General features: G+C 36.4%; 2 protein-coding genes across 2 annotated transcripts; one reads left to right on the top strand and one right to left on the bottom strand.

The window, feature by feature from the left end:
- The first annotated feature begins 4076 nt into the window (after nt 1–4076).
- LOC120085836 lies at nt 4077–7490 on the top strand. Its single transcript, XM_039042054.1, has 5 exons — nt 4077–4675; nt 4785–5334; nt 5556–6039; nt 6137–6218; nt 7088–7490. Exons 1-5 carry the CDS (start codon nt 4601–4603, stop codon nt 7313–7315), a joined length of 1419 nt encoding a protein of 472 aa, XP_038897982.1. The 5' UTR covers nt 4077–4600; the 3' UTR covers nt 7316–7490.
- Nucleotides 7336–16384, bottom strand: LOC120085829 (alanine aminotransferase 2-like). The gene is made up of 15 exons (XM_039042044.1): nt 15955–16384; nt 11874–11924; nt 11634–11684; nt 11243–11308; nt 11103–11164; nt 10578–10656; nt 10378–10482; nt 10184–10294; nt 9820–9957; nt 9654–9728; nt 9425–9545; nt 9149–9303; nt 8782–8856; nt 7860–8063; nt 7336–7734 (listed from the first exon to the last, which is right to left on the bottom strand). The coding sequence occupies exons 1-15, from the start codon at nt 16138–16140 to the stop codon at nt 7618–7620; spliced, it is 1596 nt and encodes a 531-aa protein (XP_038897972.1). The 5' UTR covers nt 16141–16384; the 3' UTR covers nt 7336–7617.
- Between the last annotated feature and the right edge of the window lie 1110 nt (nt 16385–17494).

Below are 17494 nucleotides of genomic sequence, written 5' to 3'. Positions count from 1 at the left end.
TTTTAGCCCTACCTTATTTTTGTTAATATATATTAAAATAACATTATTTTAAAAAATAGAAAATAGGTTTAATTTTAAAAAATCAAAGACCAAAAACAAAATGGTTATCCAACAAATCTCAATTTTAAAAGACTTTTAACATTATTGATAATCAAAAGTGGTTAGAAAATTTCTAAAGATGGAAAAAAAGTCCTTTAAGTGCTTTAAAAAAAAAGCATTTAACTATATTTTTTGTGAGTGTTTATTAAAAATGATATTTCACTTGAGGCATTTTTTTTTTCAAATGACATCCAACCATACCTGTTTTGAAGTCACTTAATGTAATTGGTTGAGGCCATTTATTGAGGTACATATTTAAGTAATGGAAGCTTTTTATTAATAATATTAGAGCATTGCATTAATCTTCTTTGATTCCAACTATCCATCTCTATATGTGATAATGCACTGTCAGTGTTCCTTTTTAAGTAGTAGCATATAAAGTTAGAATACATCACCCAACAGTAAATACCCAACAATTTTATGGTAGTGGAAAGCAGCCCATCTAAATTACAGATAATTAATGTATTTTTCTTTTATAAACTCATAAATAATTCCATATGCATGGTGATTGATTATTTGCTATTAAACTTCATCCAACATCAACCATTTAAACTCAATTCAAGCATAAGATCTCAGTTAGCCTTTTATAAAAAAAAATATGGAATATATTATTTTGACTAAGATTATTGTGTTGATTTTTAGTAATTTATTAACCTTTTAACTTGTGTATTTGAGTTGATTTTAATTGTAATACTTTTAATAAATACACTTTTTTTGTTTAAGTAATTTAAGATTGAAGACGAAATCAATGCTTCTTTTTATTTGAAGAGAAAATTGCTTTTCTTTTTTTTTTTCCCCTTTTTTTAGCTTCACAATTGCATCGATGAGAAGTCAAAGGGTTAACTTTTGAAATGTTAATTAGTATCTATTCGTCGCCGCACTATTATTGCATATGTGTACGTATGATCTTTAGCTTTAAGTCGTTTCTAGATAAAGTATGTAATGAAGACAATGACTTAGCAAAAGTTTTCCATATTTGAACCCAAGTATAAATCCAAACAAGATTTTCGGGTAAGTCCAGGGTCGAATATAAGAAATTAGTAACATGACTTATTTGAATACTTTAATGATCTCTTGCGGTGAAGTATAAATCGTAAGCGATGTTAGTGTGATTCTAATTAAGTACACTAATAACTACAAGGGTGGTGATGATGATGAGGTGATTGTGGTGTGGTGTTTATGTGATCACTTAAAGTAGGCTATGAAGTGAGAGCAAAAAGCAATGAATGAAGTAGGGTTAAGAAGATTCACTAACATTTCCTTAAGTATAGCATACGTAGACATTTATGCTTCAACTTCTTGTAATGAATCTACCTCTCAGTGTTAAAAACACATTTTGTTCTATCTCTAGAATGCATGCATGCATGCATGCGGAGTTGATTTTTCACGAAAGATTTAACTTTATCTCTAAAGTAATTATTTCCTTGTTTAATGCAGTCTAAGTCACTTACTCTCTCGAGCAGTTGATTACTTGTTACTTAATCAAGTTCTCACTGAGTTAGGCGTTGAGTTAAATGCAGATTAAACAAGATGAACTTTTACGTATTCATGCTTTTGGAAAACGTTAGTTTATCTTCTCGACCCATTGAGAATTTAGTTGCATATGATGAAGTAGATAGAGAACATGAGTGAGATGAAAGGTATGGTAATCATATTCATATTAAAAATAACAAATTTTTCAAAAGTGAGATTCTTAATACAAAGTATGAAATGAAAGATAAGAGTAAAAGTGATAGAAAGAGATCTTAAGCCACCGATCACAATCTCTTGCTTCCTTTGGCTCCAATGTTGTCTACTACTAGTGATTGCTTTTAAGGTGAAGGGTGAACACTCTCTCACTTTCCAAAGAAGAGTCTAAGCTCTCACTTAGAATCTTCAATGTGGTAAAAAGATTGAAGATGGAAGTATTTTTAACAGAGCTTCTGCAATCTCTTGTAAAAGTCTCTATATCTTGCATGAGCTGCTACGGGCTATTTATAGGTGCCGAAAGTGTATTCTAAACATCTCTCCACTGATGATCTAACATTTCTTATATTTAATTTCATGCCCTACTACGCCGGTTGATCGTGTCACAGATTTATTGGATCTAGCACGTTTGAGTTGAAGTCGACTACCAACTTACTTTGCGATTTGACAGTTTGCCAATCACGCCGTTGTTTTGTAATTTCATCGCGTGGTTTTTTTACGCGTGCAAGTTTGTACTACCTTTCTTTTATCTCAATCCAAGTTGCAGTTTCCATCTTTCACAAGGCGTTTACTTCTTTTTAACCAAATCCTGCGTTAAAAGATGTCAAAATTTATAACTTCCAGGATATTATCTCTTGTAAACATGTGATCTCATAGCATTTTTATGAATTCACCTCAAGTTAACGCATTTTCTTCCTATCTTTCTTAATTATTTTAAATAAAAGGCTACAATAACTTATATTTCTATCGGTTATTAATATTTTATTTACTTAGCATAAGAAGATGATTATTAATAGCATGAATATAATTAGTTTGATTACATCATATCGTACTTTGTAAATCACTTACTTTAAGAGAATTTTGTTGTTTTGACATATAATTATAAATAAAACTCAGTCTACTTCAATAATTTGATATTTATTCAAATCATATATGACACAAATGAAATAATCCTTCATAACCTTAGTGTTGGTTCAATTTTATTTTAAACTAAAAAGATGAGAGAATTTGACAACTTCGTTCTACTCCAAATCAAAATGTGTCCATGTTGATATCAATATTAGGTTTTCAACTTTCTAGATATATTGATGGATCTATCAATAAAAAATCAATATTGACGAATATTTCTGTAAATAAAAAAAAGATATAAAATTCATGTAAATTAAGTTGTTTTTACTTTCCAACTAAGTTATATATCTTGTTGTTATTGTATATCTTTATTTGAGTTAAGATCTTGCACGTGTTCGTCATAGGCTTCTCATGGTCTTGACCTTTAGCTCGCTTCTCTTGGTTTGGTCTCGCTTTTCAAGTCGACCTACGTGCAAGACCCTTGCGCTGGTGTGGTGTCAAGCCTACCACACTCTGATGCCTAATTTAGTAAGCATATAAAAGTAAGGTCAGAGTTTTCTTTTGGAGATTACTTACTCTTTTTCCTTTGGGGTCATCAATCACGACTATTTATAACGCTCTTCATCTAATAGTCACCTATGGTTACAAGTAACTTTGGCAATATCATGGTTGTTTATGATGCTCAAGGTTGCAAGGTGCCAAACCGAGTGCAACTCTGTTATTTTCAGTTATATTATATGTTTATCGACTCGACTGATTGACTCATAACTCAAGGCTCTGATATTTCCTTTTTGGGGTGCGCATTCTCTCATGGCATCTCCTGATTTCCCTTGAGTTTGGGCCCGTTCATGGGCTTTGAACCATGCTTGGGACAACCCTCAACAATCTTCAAACAGAAACTAATAGACAATATTTCTTATAGGTATTTATAAAAAGATATCTATTGATATTTAATATCAACATTGAACATTCTAATGTACAAATATACAGTTGTATCGATTGATATTTTGATGGTTGGTTTGTATCGATTGATATTTTGATGGTTGGTTTGGGCTTGACACCATTTGATTTCATCCCTGCCTAAAAATTTGAGAATGGAAGAGAGTAGGGAGTATAGACTAGAGTATTATTTTGTTAGGCAATCAATCAGCTGAGAGAAGAATGATGGTCTAAAGAATTTGAAAGGTAGAAAATGAGCTTGTTTGTGTTAAATAACAAATGTCAGAATAATTTTTGTGACCACAAATCTTGTCGGGTGTAGCTTGGCATCTTTGGGAACAGAGAGAAGATACAAAACAAAAGTGCTATGCTTTTGCTTATGACTATTGTGTAAATAAAAAACAGGACAAAACCAGCTTTTGCCTAAAAACTAAACACCCTACTCCCTTCCCTTCCCTTCAAAACTTTAAACAAATCCCATCTATAACTCATAAGAAGCTTCCTAAAAAGAATACAAAATAACAAAAGGCAGAACCCATTGATTTATTTATTTTACCTTTTCTTCAAGTTTCAAAATTTATGATTCACGAGACCCCCTTCCCCCATCGCTCCCTCTCCTTTTGAGGAAGTACTGTTTCGTCTCCTTCTTCATCTCATGCTGCCTTCATTTTCAGCCTAATTCTCTTTTAACATTTTGAATTTTGAGTATATACTTCTAGACGTACATACATATATATATAGGTATATAGATATAGAGAGAAGCATGGCTTGGCTAAGCTTGGCTTTTGCAGGCTACCCCATGTGAGTAGCTGCATTTTAATTTTACCCATTATTCCAAGTAGTCAATGCTTTTGGGTTGGGACAGTGAGGAGTCTGTTTGACTGCAAACACAGTCACTTTCTTAACCCACGGTGCTTTTATATCTATATGATCAAGATGGAGATTGAGAAGAAGAAAAGGAGTGAACCTTTTCTTTAACAACCAGAAAGAGACTTCATCATCATCTTCATTGCTTTCTGTTCACTTTATGTTTTTGAAAGCAATGGATCTCACCACTCCCAAATACTTTCAGTCCCCTCCTCCCTTATTTGAATCAAATGTGGTAAATGATCACACAATCTTATTCCTGTTTTTAGTTTTTAGTTTTTTGTTATGTATCTACTTCTTTTAAAACTCTTGATGATGATGGCTTGTTGGCTTTCTTGATTCAGGAACCGCCATTGGAAGGCAGGAGAAGCTTCTATGGTAAAACCAAGGATAACCCTTTTGCAGATACCTTCCATGATCCACTTTGCAAGCTTAACCTCAAAGAAACTTCAGAGTTTGTCAAGTCGTTACCAATGGCAAACAATGTCACCTGCTCTGTTTCAACTCAGAGAAGGAGAGATGGAGTTAACTCAGTGACCCAAAGACGAGTTACAGATTCTCCTTCAACTCCTGGAAGACCTGTGTTTGGGTTTAGTGTTAGAAATCTTTCAAGGAAGAATGTCCCTTCAAAGTGGGACGAAGCAGAGAAGTGGCTTGTTTGTAGCCCTTGCAATGACTCCCCTGCCCACACATTGAAACCATCAGAACCAACAAAGATATTAAAGCAATGTGATAACTTTAAGCCCCAAACAGATGTCTTTGCTGAGAAATCTCGAGTTACAGAAGAAAAGGTTTCCAAACCAGTTTCTAACTTTCTTGAATCTGCAACTTTAGTTCAAAATAACAGTAACCCATTAAGAGCTTTCAATGGAGTTTCTGATTTACACCTAAAAGGTACAAACTTTCCTCTTCTACTTAAAAAAAAAATTCAGCTTTACTCAAGACCCTTTTTCTTTCTAAATTATTGTTGTACTTTTTCAACGTTTTTCCTGTAGATTGTTTAAAAAACTTGGTCCCCCAACTTCAAGCCTTTTCAGTTAAACTTTGTCCTTTGGTGTTTGGACCTGCATGTGAACTTTGATGGTTTCTTCTAACTCTAAATTTGATTCATACAGATAAGTTTATGGACAATGTAGAGCCAATTTTGCCAACGAAAGAAGGCTTTCTGTTCAACAATTCTCCCATTAACAAGATGAAAGTTGCAGGCGCCATCATTGAGGTTCAACACAGAGACATTGGAACAGAGATGACTCCTCTTGGCAGTTCCACTACCTCAAGGTGCCCAACGCCATTCAAAAGCACTTCCCCTGTTCGCCACAACACGCCAGCTAGCAGATCCGGGCCACTCGGTCTAGCCGGTGACGGCGGCGACAATGCCACCGTCGACATTTCCCAGTTGCAGGAATGCCATTTGGCCAAGCTACAGCTTCCGTCTCAATACGATTCTGTTACATCAAATTGGAGCTCGAGGGAAGAAGAAGAGGAAGAAATTTCCAAAAGCTTGAGACACTTTGAAACTGGGAATGAATGCCGGAAAAGTATATCGGATTCCAGAGCTGCAGCTTGGGAAGAAGAGGAGAAGACTAAGTGCTGTAATAGGTAAGAACATTTCTTTTATCACCTTCTTTGACTTTTTTACATTTCACCATTGATTAAGATTGAATCTGATTACTATAAATTTATTTTATTTTTCCAGATATCAGAGAGAAGAAGCCAAGATCCAGGCTTGGGTGAACCTGCAAAATGCAAAAGCAGAAGCTCAATCGAAGAAACTTGAGGTGACCCATTACCGAAAAATTCTATTTTTTAAACAAGTTGTTTGATTTTTCACGTTTTGGGTTTCGTCGTTTTCTTCCTCGAGCCATCCGCCATGGTCGAGGCAGAGTCACCTTCTTGACTAGTCCACCTCTGTTTCTGTGCTCACCTGATTTCAGTAACCCTCGTATCAGCATATGCTTCCATTAAAATAACAAGATGATAGTAACCACTCTTCCAAATAATTTTATAACAGCAATCCCCATTTTGAAAAAGCCAGGAAAAAAATAGGTATTTGTTTATTTGAATTGAGCTCTTTAATGCCCAAAAACAGGGTTTGGTTTTTAATGTCTCATCTCCATCTTGCAAGAATATTAATATTTTTCTTTTTCTTTTTCTTTTTCGTTAGTTTATACCTGTTTTACTAAAATTTTGTTTCCTTCAAATATTTTTTTAGCTTAAGATATCAATAATATCCCTGAATTAGGAGGTTGGTTCAAATTATACTTCTAATCTTTGAAAATTTTCCATTTAACCATCAAAATTTATTTCATAAGCGCTTTGTAAATACACAAGTGTTTAGATTTCAAACTCTTGTGAACATAAATGTTATGGCAGAAGTCTTCCATAATTGTTCTGGAAAGAATTCAAACTTCAAGAGTTATAATAAAGAATTGAAGCCAACCTACTGTTTAGAGCTGTATTTAAATGCATGATTCAGTCTGTCGGTTGAGTTTTATTGATTTTGTTAGTTCTGTTGGTCTTTAATGATTTTGACCAAAATTTGGACTCCGAAGCCGAACCAACTGTTGCTTGAATTCCCCATGTTTTAAATGAATTAGAAGCAGGAATTCAATGGTTACTGAAAGAAACGGATGAAAATGTAATGCAGGTGAAAATAGAAAGGATGAGATCAAATCTAGAGGAGAAGCTGATGAAGAGATTAGCAATAGTCCACAGAAAAGCTGAGGAATGGAGAGAAGCAGCCAGACAACAACACTCTGAGCAGATTCAGAAAGCCACAGAACATGTCAAGAAGTTAAATTGGAGACACTCTTATTCTTTAGGCCGCAACACCACTTCTTGTGGTTGCTTCCCTACCCATAATAACACTCACTAAAATAAAATAATCAAAACAAATACTTGTAACATCTCTTCTTTTCTTTTTCATTTTTATTATGGTTGTTTCTTGAAAGGACAATAGCAGGAGGATGAAGTCACTATCTTTGAGTTTTTAACAATATTTTATTGGCCTTCATTCCCCTTCTTTCAACTTTTGAGGTAGTAAACAAAATAATCAACCGGTCTATCACTATTATTCATTAATTTAGAGAGATTTTGGGAAGTCTCAAGTTCATAATGGAAAATCAGCATGCTAAAAATAGAACTCATAATTTAGAAAATGGGTTCTGCAGCGGGAACTTAGTCACGAAACTCTTCCATGAATTGTTTGTGGAACTCTGTCAAACGTGAAACAATGGCTGGAATCTTGTCCTCTTGAGGTAGTATGGTGCATCTAAAATGCCATGTACCAGGAACCTTAAAGAAAACAGACAAAAGATGGTCTTAATTATTTGCCATAGGAATCAAAGGCCTCTACTATGTTTCATGGCAGAATGTAGTTTACTCTGTACAGGCTCAGCATAAGAAAAAACGAAACTAACCTGACCGAAACCAGAACCTGGCACGACGACAATTCCAGTAGCATTAAGGAGGCGACGACAATAGAAAGTATCAGGAGCTGTATTGGCAGCTTCAGCTGCTTTGATTGCCTTCAAGGGCAAGTAAATACGAGGAAAGAGATACATCGCCCCTTCAGCTTTATTGCACTCCACACCTTCTAAGTTGTTTAAAGCATCTTCTAGTGCCTACAGTAGGAAGTAAAAGTAAAATAAGAGCGAGCAGCAGGTGAGGAAGCAAACCTGTTTAAACATTTTCTCTAATTAGCTCATTAACTACATTGCCAAGTGTGGATCAGCAACTCATAACTCATATCACCTTTAAACGGGAAGGATATATATAGCCGTTATAAGACAAACAGAAATGTCAGCAAACCCAAATAGGAACCTAAGAACAGAGGACCTGAATCATTGTGGGGTTTTGCAGCTTTTGCCCTTTTACAGACTCAGTGTGGAGGTACCATTGGTAAAGTTTCAATTTAGCAGATGTGCAAAGGGGTTGAAAATTTGCAAGCTCATGAAGTTGTTCGGTACCCTTCCTTTCAAAGGAGGGGCCATGTTCTTCGACAAACTAGTTTCTTTGCAATTATGTGGTTTATGCCAGTTGAAAAGGAACAGAACACTGTTCTTGTTAACGTTGAGTTTTGTACTCCTTTGATCGTGCCTTTCTTTGTGTTTTGCTCAGATAGGAGTTGGTTTCTCATTTAGATGTAGCAGATTCTATTTATTTATTTTGCTTAAGTTCACTACCAAATGACGTTGCAGCGCAGGCCCCGTTCTAGGTTGTATGAAAGCATCCCAGGTTTTGCCTCAGTTAATGTTCCTAAACTATGTTTCGGACTCTATTTTCTTAAAAGAAAACTATTTCACCAACCCAAAAATTGATTGTCTACGTCAATTTACTAACCTTTGCACGCCTTGCCAGCGAAGAGAGTATTCCATCCTTCTCTGCAGAATATGATTCAAAAGATTCATCCCCAACCTGCATTATAGAAATTTCTTAGTATGAAGTAGCAAAAGCAAGCAATGTTTGACATCATAATACAAAGTCAAGTTAGCCAAAAGCTTTCAAATCCTAATCCAAATCGAAACAAGCCAAAAGTAAATGGATCCACATTTCTATCAAAATTCCAGGACGTTTAAATCTTACTCTTGAAGAGGAAAAATAAATAAACCTTATTCCACCCACCCACCCATACTCCCATTGTGTCCCTCCACATGCAAGAGAATGGAAGAGATAGAAAATATGTCGGCTAGAAGAAGAGGAAAGTAACCTTTGGGGGATTCATTACAAGGCTTGCAAGAATCTGGCCAGAAATATTAGAACACAGATTCACTGAAGCCACTTTGTATATCTGTTCCCTTATCTCAGGACTGAAACCAGTAACCTCCATGTATCCACCTCTCTTTCCACACTCGCCATAGTAACCTATATCATGCATATAATAAGTATATAAGTGCTTCTAACACTTGAAATTGATTATTTCTATAAGATTCCTCCAAAACCATGCTTCATCGGTAAATCATTTAAAAAAGAAATGCAATAATACCTTTCGAGACTGACTGAAATGACACCAACGCGATATCCTCATTTCCATAGCCCATCGACCGGGAAATCTTCTTAAAAGAGTGGAACTTTTTATCAGGAACGTAAATATTTTCCTGATATACCTGTAGAAAGTAACAAAGATACATCAATTCTGTACAGGTTGAGAATCAATCATCTCATTCTTTGGTCCAAAATGTATCATCACATCACTTATATCCATCTTTACCAACCTCATCCGCAAGAAGAACAAGGCCCTCTTGTTTGCAGAATTCCACAATCTGCCTCTGATTATCCTCAGCAAGAACCTGCAGGAATTTTCCAACAACATTTTAAATTTTCAACAAGGGACGCATGTTTCTTTAACCAGAAGATACGGAGTGGCAACATGACATGCACCTGTCCTGTGGGATTCCCAGGATTTATTACCACCAGGGCCCTAACATTTATACCCTTGGACTTGGCATCCTCCAATTGTTTCTTAAGCTCAGAAGTTTCCAGTCCCCACCCTGCTGCTTCATCGAGATAGTATGGGACCTGCATCCACCAGATGGTCATCACATTACAATGAAACAAATAAAACTCTAAATCCTACAGTGATCAAACAAGTTGAACAAACTTGTATGCAAAAAACATTATAAGCAACCTGCCAATTGATCTAGAAGCTAAAACATAGTTTTTAGGTCAGCTAAGAGTGATTTAGCACATTAAAACAACCACCAACTTTATTAGTTTGAAATACTGAATCAAAGATTGTAAATACCAGAGTGCCACCATGGAGAGCTATTGAAGCAGAGTACAAAGGATATTGAGGAATTGGACAAAGAATTCCATCCCCTTCCGATCTTATAAGCAATTGCATCATCATGTGGACCTGGCCAGAGAAAGAACACCGGGATCATTATCAAGCTTAGATTGAAAAAATAGTCTTTGTTCTAGATAGAAATTGGAGGTTACCGCTGGGCTTGCACCATCTGTTAGGAAAATATCATTTGGATCAGCAGGATATCCATCACGAGCTTCAATTCCAGCAGCAATCGTATCACGCAAACCCTTGATACCCTGATGTCAAAAGTGAAGCAATAAATAGATTCATCAGCGTTGCCACATTCAACTTACCACTTTACCATCTGTTCATATGAATTTTTCATAATGACCTGGCTGTGACTATATGCACCAGTTGCTCTTCCAGGTATTTGATCTAGAATTTGCCAAGCTCTCGAGATGGCATCAGTACTGCAATAAGTTGGGAAAATTCAGTTGAGTAGGGAGAAGGGAAATCGGGTTCAAGCTTTGTGCAAGGCTACTAATTAAACAAATGCCATGTTCTTTACGAGGAAAGAAAAAAAGAAAAGATGAAGTACAATCATTCATAATTATTAGCTACTTTTCATGGATTTATTGTGGACAGGGGATTAGTATATGTTTACTATGCATGAAACTCCCAAGTATCACTTGTACATTGTTGAAGAGCGAGTAACATCTCAGTATTTTCAAAATTACTGATTAGGCTCTAAACTGGTACAACCTTATTTTCCAAAACTGAGTACAAAATCACATTTTAATTTTCCTGCATTGTCCATCCTTTTGGGGAAAAAAAAGATACTAATAAAGTCTAACAGCTTCCTAAAATCCACTAAACAGTTCTTGTAGTTGTATAAAGGTGACAAAATTTCCAATACCTGAACAAACCCTGTGTTTCGCTTCTGTCCAAAATAGCAGGATGATCGCACAATGCAAGAACCTGAGAATTGGAAACAAATTAATTTTTTCCATCCATTATATAAAACACCAAACTTACTGTGAAAAAGAGCAAACAAACCTCACGGAAGAAAGTTATTGGCTGCTGTCCAAGGGACTGAGGATTTCCAATATTGCAGTAGAGTATCTATATGAAATAAAAACAACAAATTGAAGTACAACGTTAACCCAATGCTGTTATAACCATATATTTCAGTGTCATAAGGTGCCCGCAGCCAAAAAATCCTAGATCCAAAAGTCAAAGATCATAAAATTTCACTAACTAGAGGTTATGTGCATTATATAGAAAGCAAGCATTGCTTGCCTATTTCAATCAAATTCAACTGCTTTGTATTAGACAACATCTGATTTGTGGTTCAACACATATAAGGAGATATTTTCACATTCTTTATCAATTAAATGGACATCCAACTCAAAAGGTAAACTAGTAGACAACAAAGAAATTTCCATACCTCATCAAAAGGATGTGAACCAGGCTTAGCCAATAACTCTTCTTGTAATTTCTACACAAGAAATGCAAGAAAAGATGCAATAAGATGAGGAAAATGCAATTCCTTACTAATCAGCAAGGGAGACTAGTTATTATCACTTTAAAACAAAAGATAAAATTAACTTTTAAGATTTTCGAGCTCCAAATAGTTTTCTATCGTCTTAGGCTTGTATTCTTACACAAATAAAGACAGCCAAATTACCTGTGCAAGAGTGACGATTTCACCTCTGACAGCATACTCGCATTTAAGCACCTGGAAAAGAACATCAGAGTAAATATAGTCGAACTTTAGCACAGAAACTAAAACTAATTAGATGGAGCATCAATTGAATTAAGGGTCTGAATCTGAAAGGGCTTTTATATAAGATCAACAAAAATCTATTCAGACAGAAAGGGACTTTCAAATCTTAATAATAATATAGTAAAAAACACCACAACAATTAATGAAATCAGAGTGTCACGGTCATGCTTGTCCATGGCCACATGTCTGCCTCCACCTCTTTTTACCATGTTTTCATCCTATGTATTTCATTTTGCTAGTTAGTTTACTTTCTACGTACTTTTCTTAGTGTATGACCACTCGCCCATATTTCCATATGCAAGGGTGGATGTCTTTTTATTCATAATGCACTATATGGGGGTAGGTCTAATTATCACATCCTCATACTCGGTGTCGTATGCTATAAAGTCGTTGTTGCTGATTGCTTTCTAGCCTACTACAATCTTTCTTTGCTCAAATCATGCTTTCAAACGTTTGCAAAAACCTTTTTCTCTAAAACCCATTTTCTAAAACATTTTCTCATGATCGGAGGTAGAGGTTGTGCGAAACGCCCATTGTTCCATCAACTATTCAAATTTGGATTGGCTAACTTGTTCGAGGGCGAGAACAAGAAACGCACAATCCCCTTGAGACCCTTACGATGGTGTGATTGTGACAATTGGTATTAGAACCAAGTCGACTCGTGAAGTTGAGAATCTATGATCATGTCCGCTAGGAAACAGTTGGGCAAGTCCCATGTTGACCGGTTGGTCAAAATAGAAGAGTAAATGCTCTATCTATCTAATAGAAGTCCCCAATCAGGTTCGGTTCCTAGAAACTCAGTTACAAGAAATCTCTGGCAAGGCCAATGAAATCAACACAATGGCTGGCCGTTTGAACGGGATACTCGTCAAGGAATTGTTAACAAGGGTCAGACCCTAGAAGCAAAGGCTATGAGAACTAGTAATTTTGAGCATGGGGATGGCCCGTCGGGCTCCATTGCCCCTGTGGAAGAGTGTGTCGAAGGACTAGATAGCCGCAGAAGGCGATAATTCAGATGGTGACTAAGTTATCCAAGGACTTTCGAGCCACTCTCGATGTTGTTCGAACTAAGATCACGGACATCAGTGCAAGAGTTAACCTCACCATGAGGGTAGTGGGAAACTAGACCTTAGCTAGGGGTGCAATCCAATTTAACAAGGTGAAAGTACCCAAACCTAAGCCTTTCTGTGGGGCTCACGACGCGAAAGCACTAGAGAATTTTATCTTTGATATGGAGAAGTATTTCAAAGCTTCGAACACAACTACTGAAGAGTCAAAGACCACTTTGGCGATGATGCATCTAGCAAAGGATGCCAAATTATGGTGGAGGTCCCGTTTCCTGGACATCCAAGAGGGTCGATGCACCATCGACACGTGGGAAGACTGAAACAGGAGTTGCGTTCTCAGTTCTTCCCCAAAAAATGTTGAAATCTTGGCAAGACATAAGCTACGAGAATTGAAACATACTGGCACTATTAGGGACTATGAGAAATAATTTTCCAAGTTGATGTTGAACATAGGAGATATATCCGAAAAAGACAGTTTTCTGTTTTGTCGAAGGTTTGAAACTGTGGGCAAAAACAAAATTATATAAATAGAGAGTACAGGATCTCCCAACCACATACGCAACGGCCAAACGATTGTTCAACTTAACTGACGAATCTCAATAGACGAGGCAACACTCGAAATCCTCAACTAGAGGGAGTAAGAGCAACTGTTCAAGCCCATCGAGAAATAGTGGGGGAGAAGAGACACTAATGGGGATGACAAACCACTTCAATGGAAGACTAGAAATACATAGCAAGCCCTCATTCTGTTATATATGCAAGGGGCAGCACAAGGCAAGCGAGTGTCCGAAACGAGCAACCTTTAACGCTTTCCAAGCCTCATTAGCCTCCGACTCGAAAGGCAAGGTTGTGCTTACAGAGTACGAAAACATACAAGTAGAGGAAGATGAAACCCCACGAGTTGAGGCCCTAAAATTCTTAGTTGCCCTCCAAAGGAATATGGGAGAAACAAAGGAACCCCAAAACGGTGGATTGATGTACGTACATGCTTGGGTCAACCACAGGTCGGCCAAGAGTACCATGGTCAACTCCGGAGTCACCCATAATTTTATGTTCGAAACAGAAGCCAGACAGTTGAATCTCCGTTGGGAAGGAAGCGTAGGAAAAATGAAAGCAGTGAACTCTACGGCCTTGCCTATTACAAGAATGGTAAAGAAAATGGTCATAAAGTGGGAGGATTGGAGTGGCCCTACCGATTTTGTGATCGTTGAAATAGATGACTTTGAGGTGGTGTTGGAGATGGAATTCTTGCTCAAGCACAAGGTAATACCGATACCCCTCGCTAAATGCTTAGTGATCACAGGGACTACGCCTACCATTGTGCATGTCGGGATCAAACAACCAAATGGGATAAAGATGATTTCAGTCCTCTAGTTGGAGAGGGACCTTACCCACAAGTCAATTGAAACCATGGAAGAGAAAGCCCTTCAAGACATTTTGTATGTCTTGAAAAAGTGTCGCACTGTTGAGTCAAACAGTTTACACCAGTCCCTACCTCCAAAGAGGAGGAAAAGGAAGCCTAGATGCCGAAAGTTCCTACCAGGGGACAAAGTTCAGGTAAGATTGCGCCCAGAACAGCTTCGATTGCCAGGCCAAAAAGAACGTCGCCTCGTGAACAGCTAGAGAGGATCGGTGGAAGTCATCGAAAAGGTTGAGAAAACCCTTTTATCAGGTGCAATTACCTCATGGATGGAGATTCATCTTATCATCCACATAAGTAGATTGAAACCCTATCATCCCGACCATGCCGATGAGCGATGTAGTGTGGTGACATGTCCGCTTGCCACGATGAAGAAAACGACAGAGGAAGAAGTCAATGAGACTTGTTGAAAGAAGTAACAAAGTTAGAAGACCAGGACAAGGTTTGGAAGAGTTCCTGGAGAGGTGGAAAAACCTCTAAGACAAAGAAGTTCATTAGGAGCACGTAGAAGACCTCAAGGCAACTGCTCAACAATTTGCTAAGTTCGAGCAGAGTCGATTGACGAGAACATCAACCAATTGAGTGAAGGAGAATGTCATGGTCATGCTTGTCCCCAAGGCGTGTTGCCCATGGCCACACGTCCATCTCCACCTCTTTTTACCATGCTTTCATCCTACGTATTTCATTTTACTTGTTAGTTTACTTTCTAGCACTTTTCTTAGTGTATGACCGCTCACTCATTTCCATATTCAAGGGTAGCAGATGTCTTTTTGTTCAGAATGTATTATATAGGGTAAAACTAACCATCATATCCTCATACCCGGTGTAGTATGCTAAAAAGTCATTGTTGTTGCTTATTGCTTTCTATCCTATTGCAATCTTTCTTTGCTCAAATCATGCTTTCAAATGTTTACAAAAAAAAAATTCTCTAAACCCCGTTTTCTAAAACATTTTATCAAGATCAAGGGTAGAGATTGTGAGAAACGCCCATTGTACCATTGGCTATTCAAATTTGGATTGACTGACTTGTTCGAGGATGAGACCCTTATCTTGAGACCCTTACGAAGGTGCGATTGTGACACAAAGCAACTATTTCAGGTACGGATCCAAACTGGATCATGAGATAGCAACAATACATCCACAAACTCCCAACATTAACTGATTTATAACAAACCAATAAAACAGACCAACACACAAAACCCAAGTAGAAAAACTATTGTGACAATGACAAAAAAGAAAAAACGGGAAAGAGATAGACATGATAGATTATTGGGAAAGGAAATGAGGCAAAACAGAAATAAGGCCGAAGCTCAAACAATTGAGAGGATATGAAACGAAAGAAGTTATGCTCTGCAAGCACAAAACGAAGAAAGAAGGACACAAAATACGATCTAAAATCCAAACCCCATAAAGAAATAATCCTCCATAGCATCAATCAACGAACAAATCAGCGAAACAAAAGAAAAACCCCAATCGGGCAGTAAGAAAAGAATACCTTATCGTTAATGGTGGCGACTGAAAGCGGATGAGTGGAAGAGGACATGGGTGAGGAAGAAGGAGAAGAAGAAGAAGAGGGGTGATCGAGAATATGGGTAGAGGACAAAAGACGAGGGGATTGACGGGAGCGGCTGCGAAGAAGATCGGTGATCAGTGAAGCGGTAACGCGAGCGTATTTCCGCATCGAAGTATGTAATAAAAGCAGAAAAAAAGGTTGATAATTGAGCAGATTTGTAGGAGATGTGGATACCCAGATGGATTTGGCGCACACAGTATTGGACTTCGATTGAATCTGTGTGTGATAGAAATTAGAATCGAAGAAGTAGTATAACACAATTTGATTTTCAGCTGTCTGTGCTGACTAAAAAATTCGTCGATACTGAATTTACAATAACATTTTTCCTTTCCTACATTACCACTATGTCCCCTCAATTTTCCCAACCCTCTCTCGTCAAGGACAAATTACTTCCTTTCCTAATGTTGCATGGTTTTACTTTTTTTTCCTTTTTTTTTAATGGACAAATTTGGAATATTTACTCAAACTTGAACAATTTGAAATTATTCGCCGAGTAGACTATTTCATAATTAGATTTTTTTTTAAATCTTGTAATTTTAATTATTTTTTCAATCGTAAGTTTTTAGCATTTAATAAATTAATATTTTACAGTTTTGTTTTAATTATCATATATTTTTAAAAATTAAATAAGTAACAATTTTTATTTTTACATTTTCATATTACCATTTTAAAAAAATATATATCTTCTATATAGTGCAAAAGAGAGAAAATTTGTGCTTAGAGTAATTAAACTATCGAATAAATAGGCTAATATTTTAGTATGGTAAAATAGATAATACAATAATTTTTATTTTAATGTTTTCACAAATCTACCATTGAAGTTACTCGCATGCAAAAAAAAAAAAAAAAATGATGCATTGTTTCATCTTATAATTACTTTCATGGATAAAATTCTAGACTTTTTTTTTATTTTTCTTTAAATTTGGATCAAATGAAAATATTTTTTTAATCATGTAAACACGAGTATTGTTTTGTTTTCTCTTACCCCTGCATCTCACATATACTATTGGAAGAGTCGATGCATCAGTTCGATGTTGATGTGAATTCAACAATTAAACCATTGCATGTTCCCAAATGAGCAATTACAAGTAGTGAGACAAAGAAGATTCAAAAGGTTTTCACACTACATCTTCAAAAGTAGCAAATTCAAAAGAAGCGACAAATAATTTTGAGCCAAATTTTTATATAATGTTAGTTCAATAAGTCAAGAAAAAAATAACATGAAGATGGCATGTAGTTTGGAAGATAACATGGAGGTAAAAAAAAAAGTGTGTAAATTTTATGAAGAAAATGTTGTAGTGTGCACTGCATGGGAAAACGTGATGTGAAACCTTGTCAAACTTGAAGATTAAATTTCCCGCCTCCTAGAAGAATTATTTAAGACAATTTGAAGATCTTCTACGTTTTTAGTTTTGCATTTTGACTAATTAATGCAATTAAGTTTCATGTTTTTAGGTCTTAT

The sequence above is a fragment of the Benincasa hispida genome, chromosome 1 (genome assembly GCF_009727055.1).
Source record: "Benincasa hispida cultivar B227 chromosome 1, ASM972705v1, whole genome shotgun sequence".
NCBI lineage: Eukaryota > Viridiplantae > Streptophyta > Magnoliopsida > Cucurbitales > Cucurbitaceae > Benincasa > Benincasa hispida.
The sequence above is the reverse complement of the archived record's forward strand: the minus strand, read 5'-3'. Positions and strand labels throughout refer to the sequence as shown.

Coding starts and splice junctions, on each gene's coding strand:
- LOC120085829 (XM_039042044.1), bottom strand. CDS start 16,140: ATGCGGAAATACGCTCGCGTTACCGCTTCACTGATCACCGATCTTCTT. Junction 11,165..11,242: donor CAATAACTTTCTTCCGTGAG/GTTTGTTTGCTC, acceptor TCCAATTCTCAG/GTTCTTGCATTGTGCGATCA. Junction 9,729..9,819: donor CTGGGAATCCCACAGGACAG/GTGCATGTCATG, acceptor AAATTCCTGCAG/GTTCTTGCTGAGGATAATCA.
- LOC120085836 (XM_039042054.1), top strand. CDS start 4,601: ATGTTTTTGAAAGCAATGGATCTCACCACTCCCAAATACTTTCAGTCC. Junction 4,676..4,784: donor CCTTATTTGAATCAAATGTG/GTAAATGATCAC, acceptor TTCTTGATTCAG/GAACCGCCATTGGAAGGCAG. Junction 6,219..7,087: donor CTCAATCGAAGAAACTTGAG/GTGACCCATTAC, acceptor AATGTAATGCAG/GTGAAAATAGAAAGGATGAG.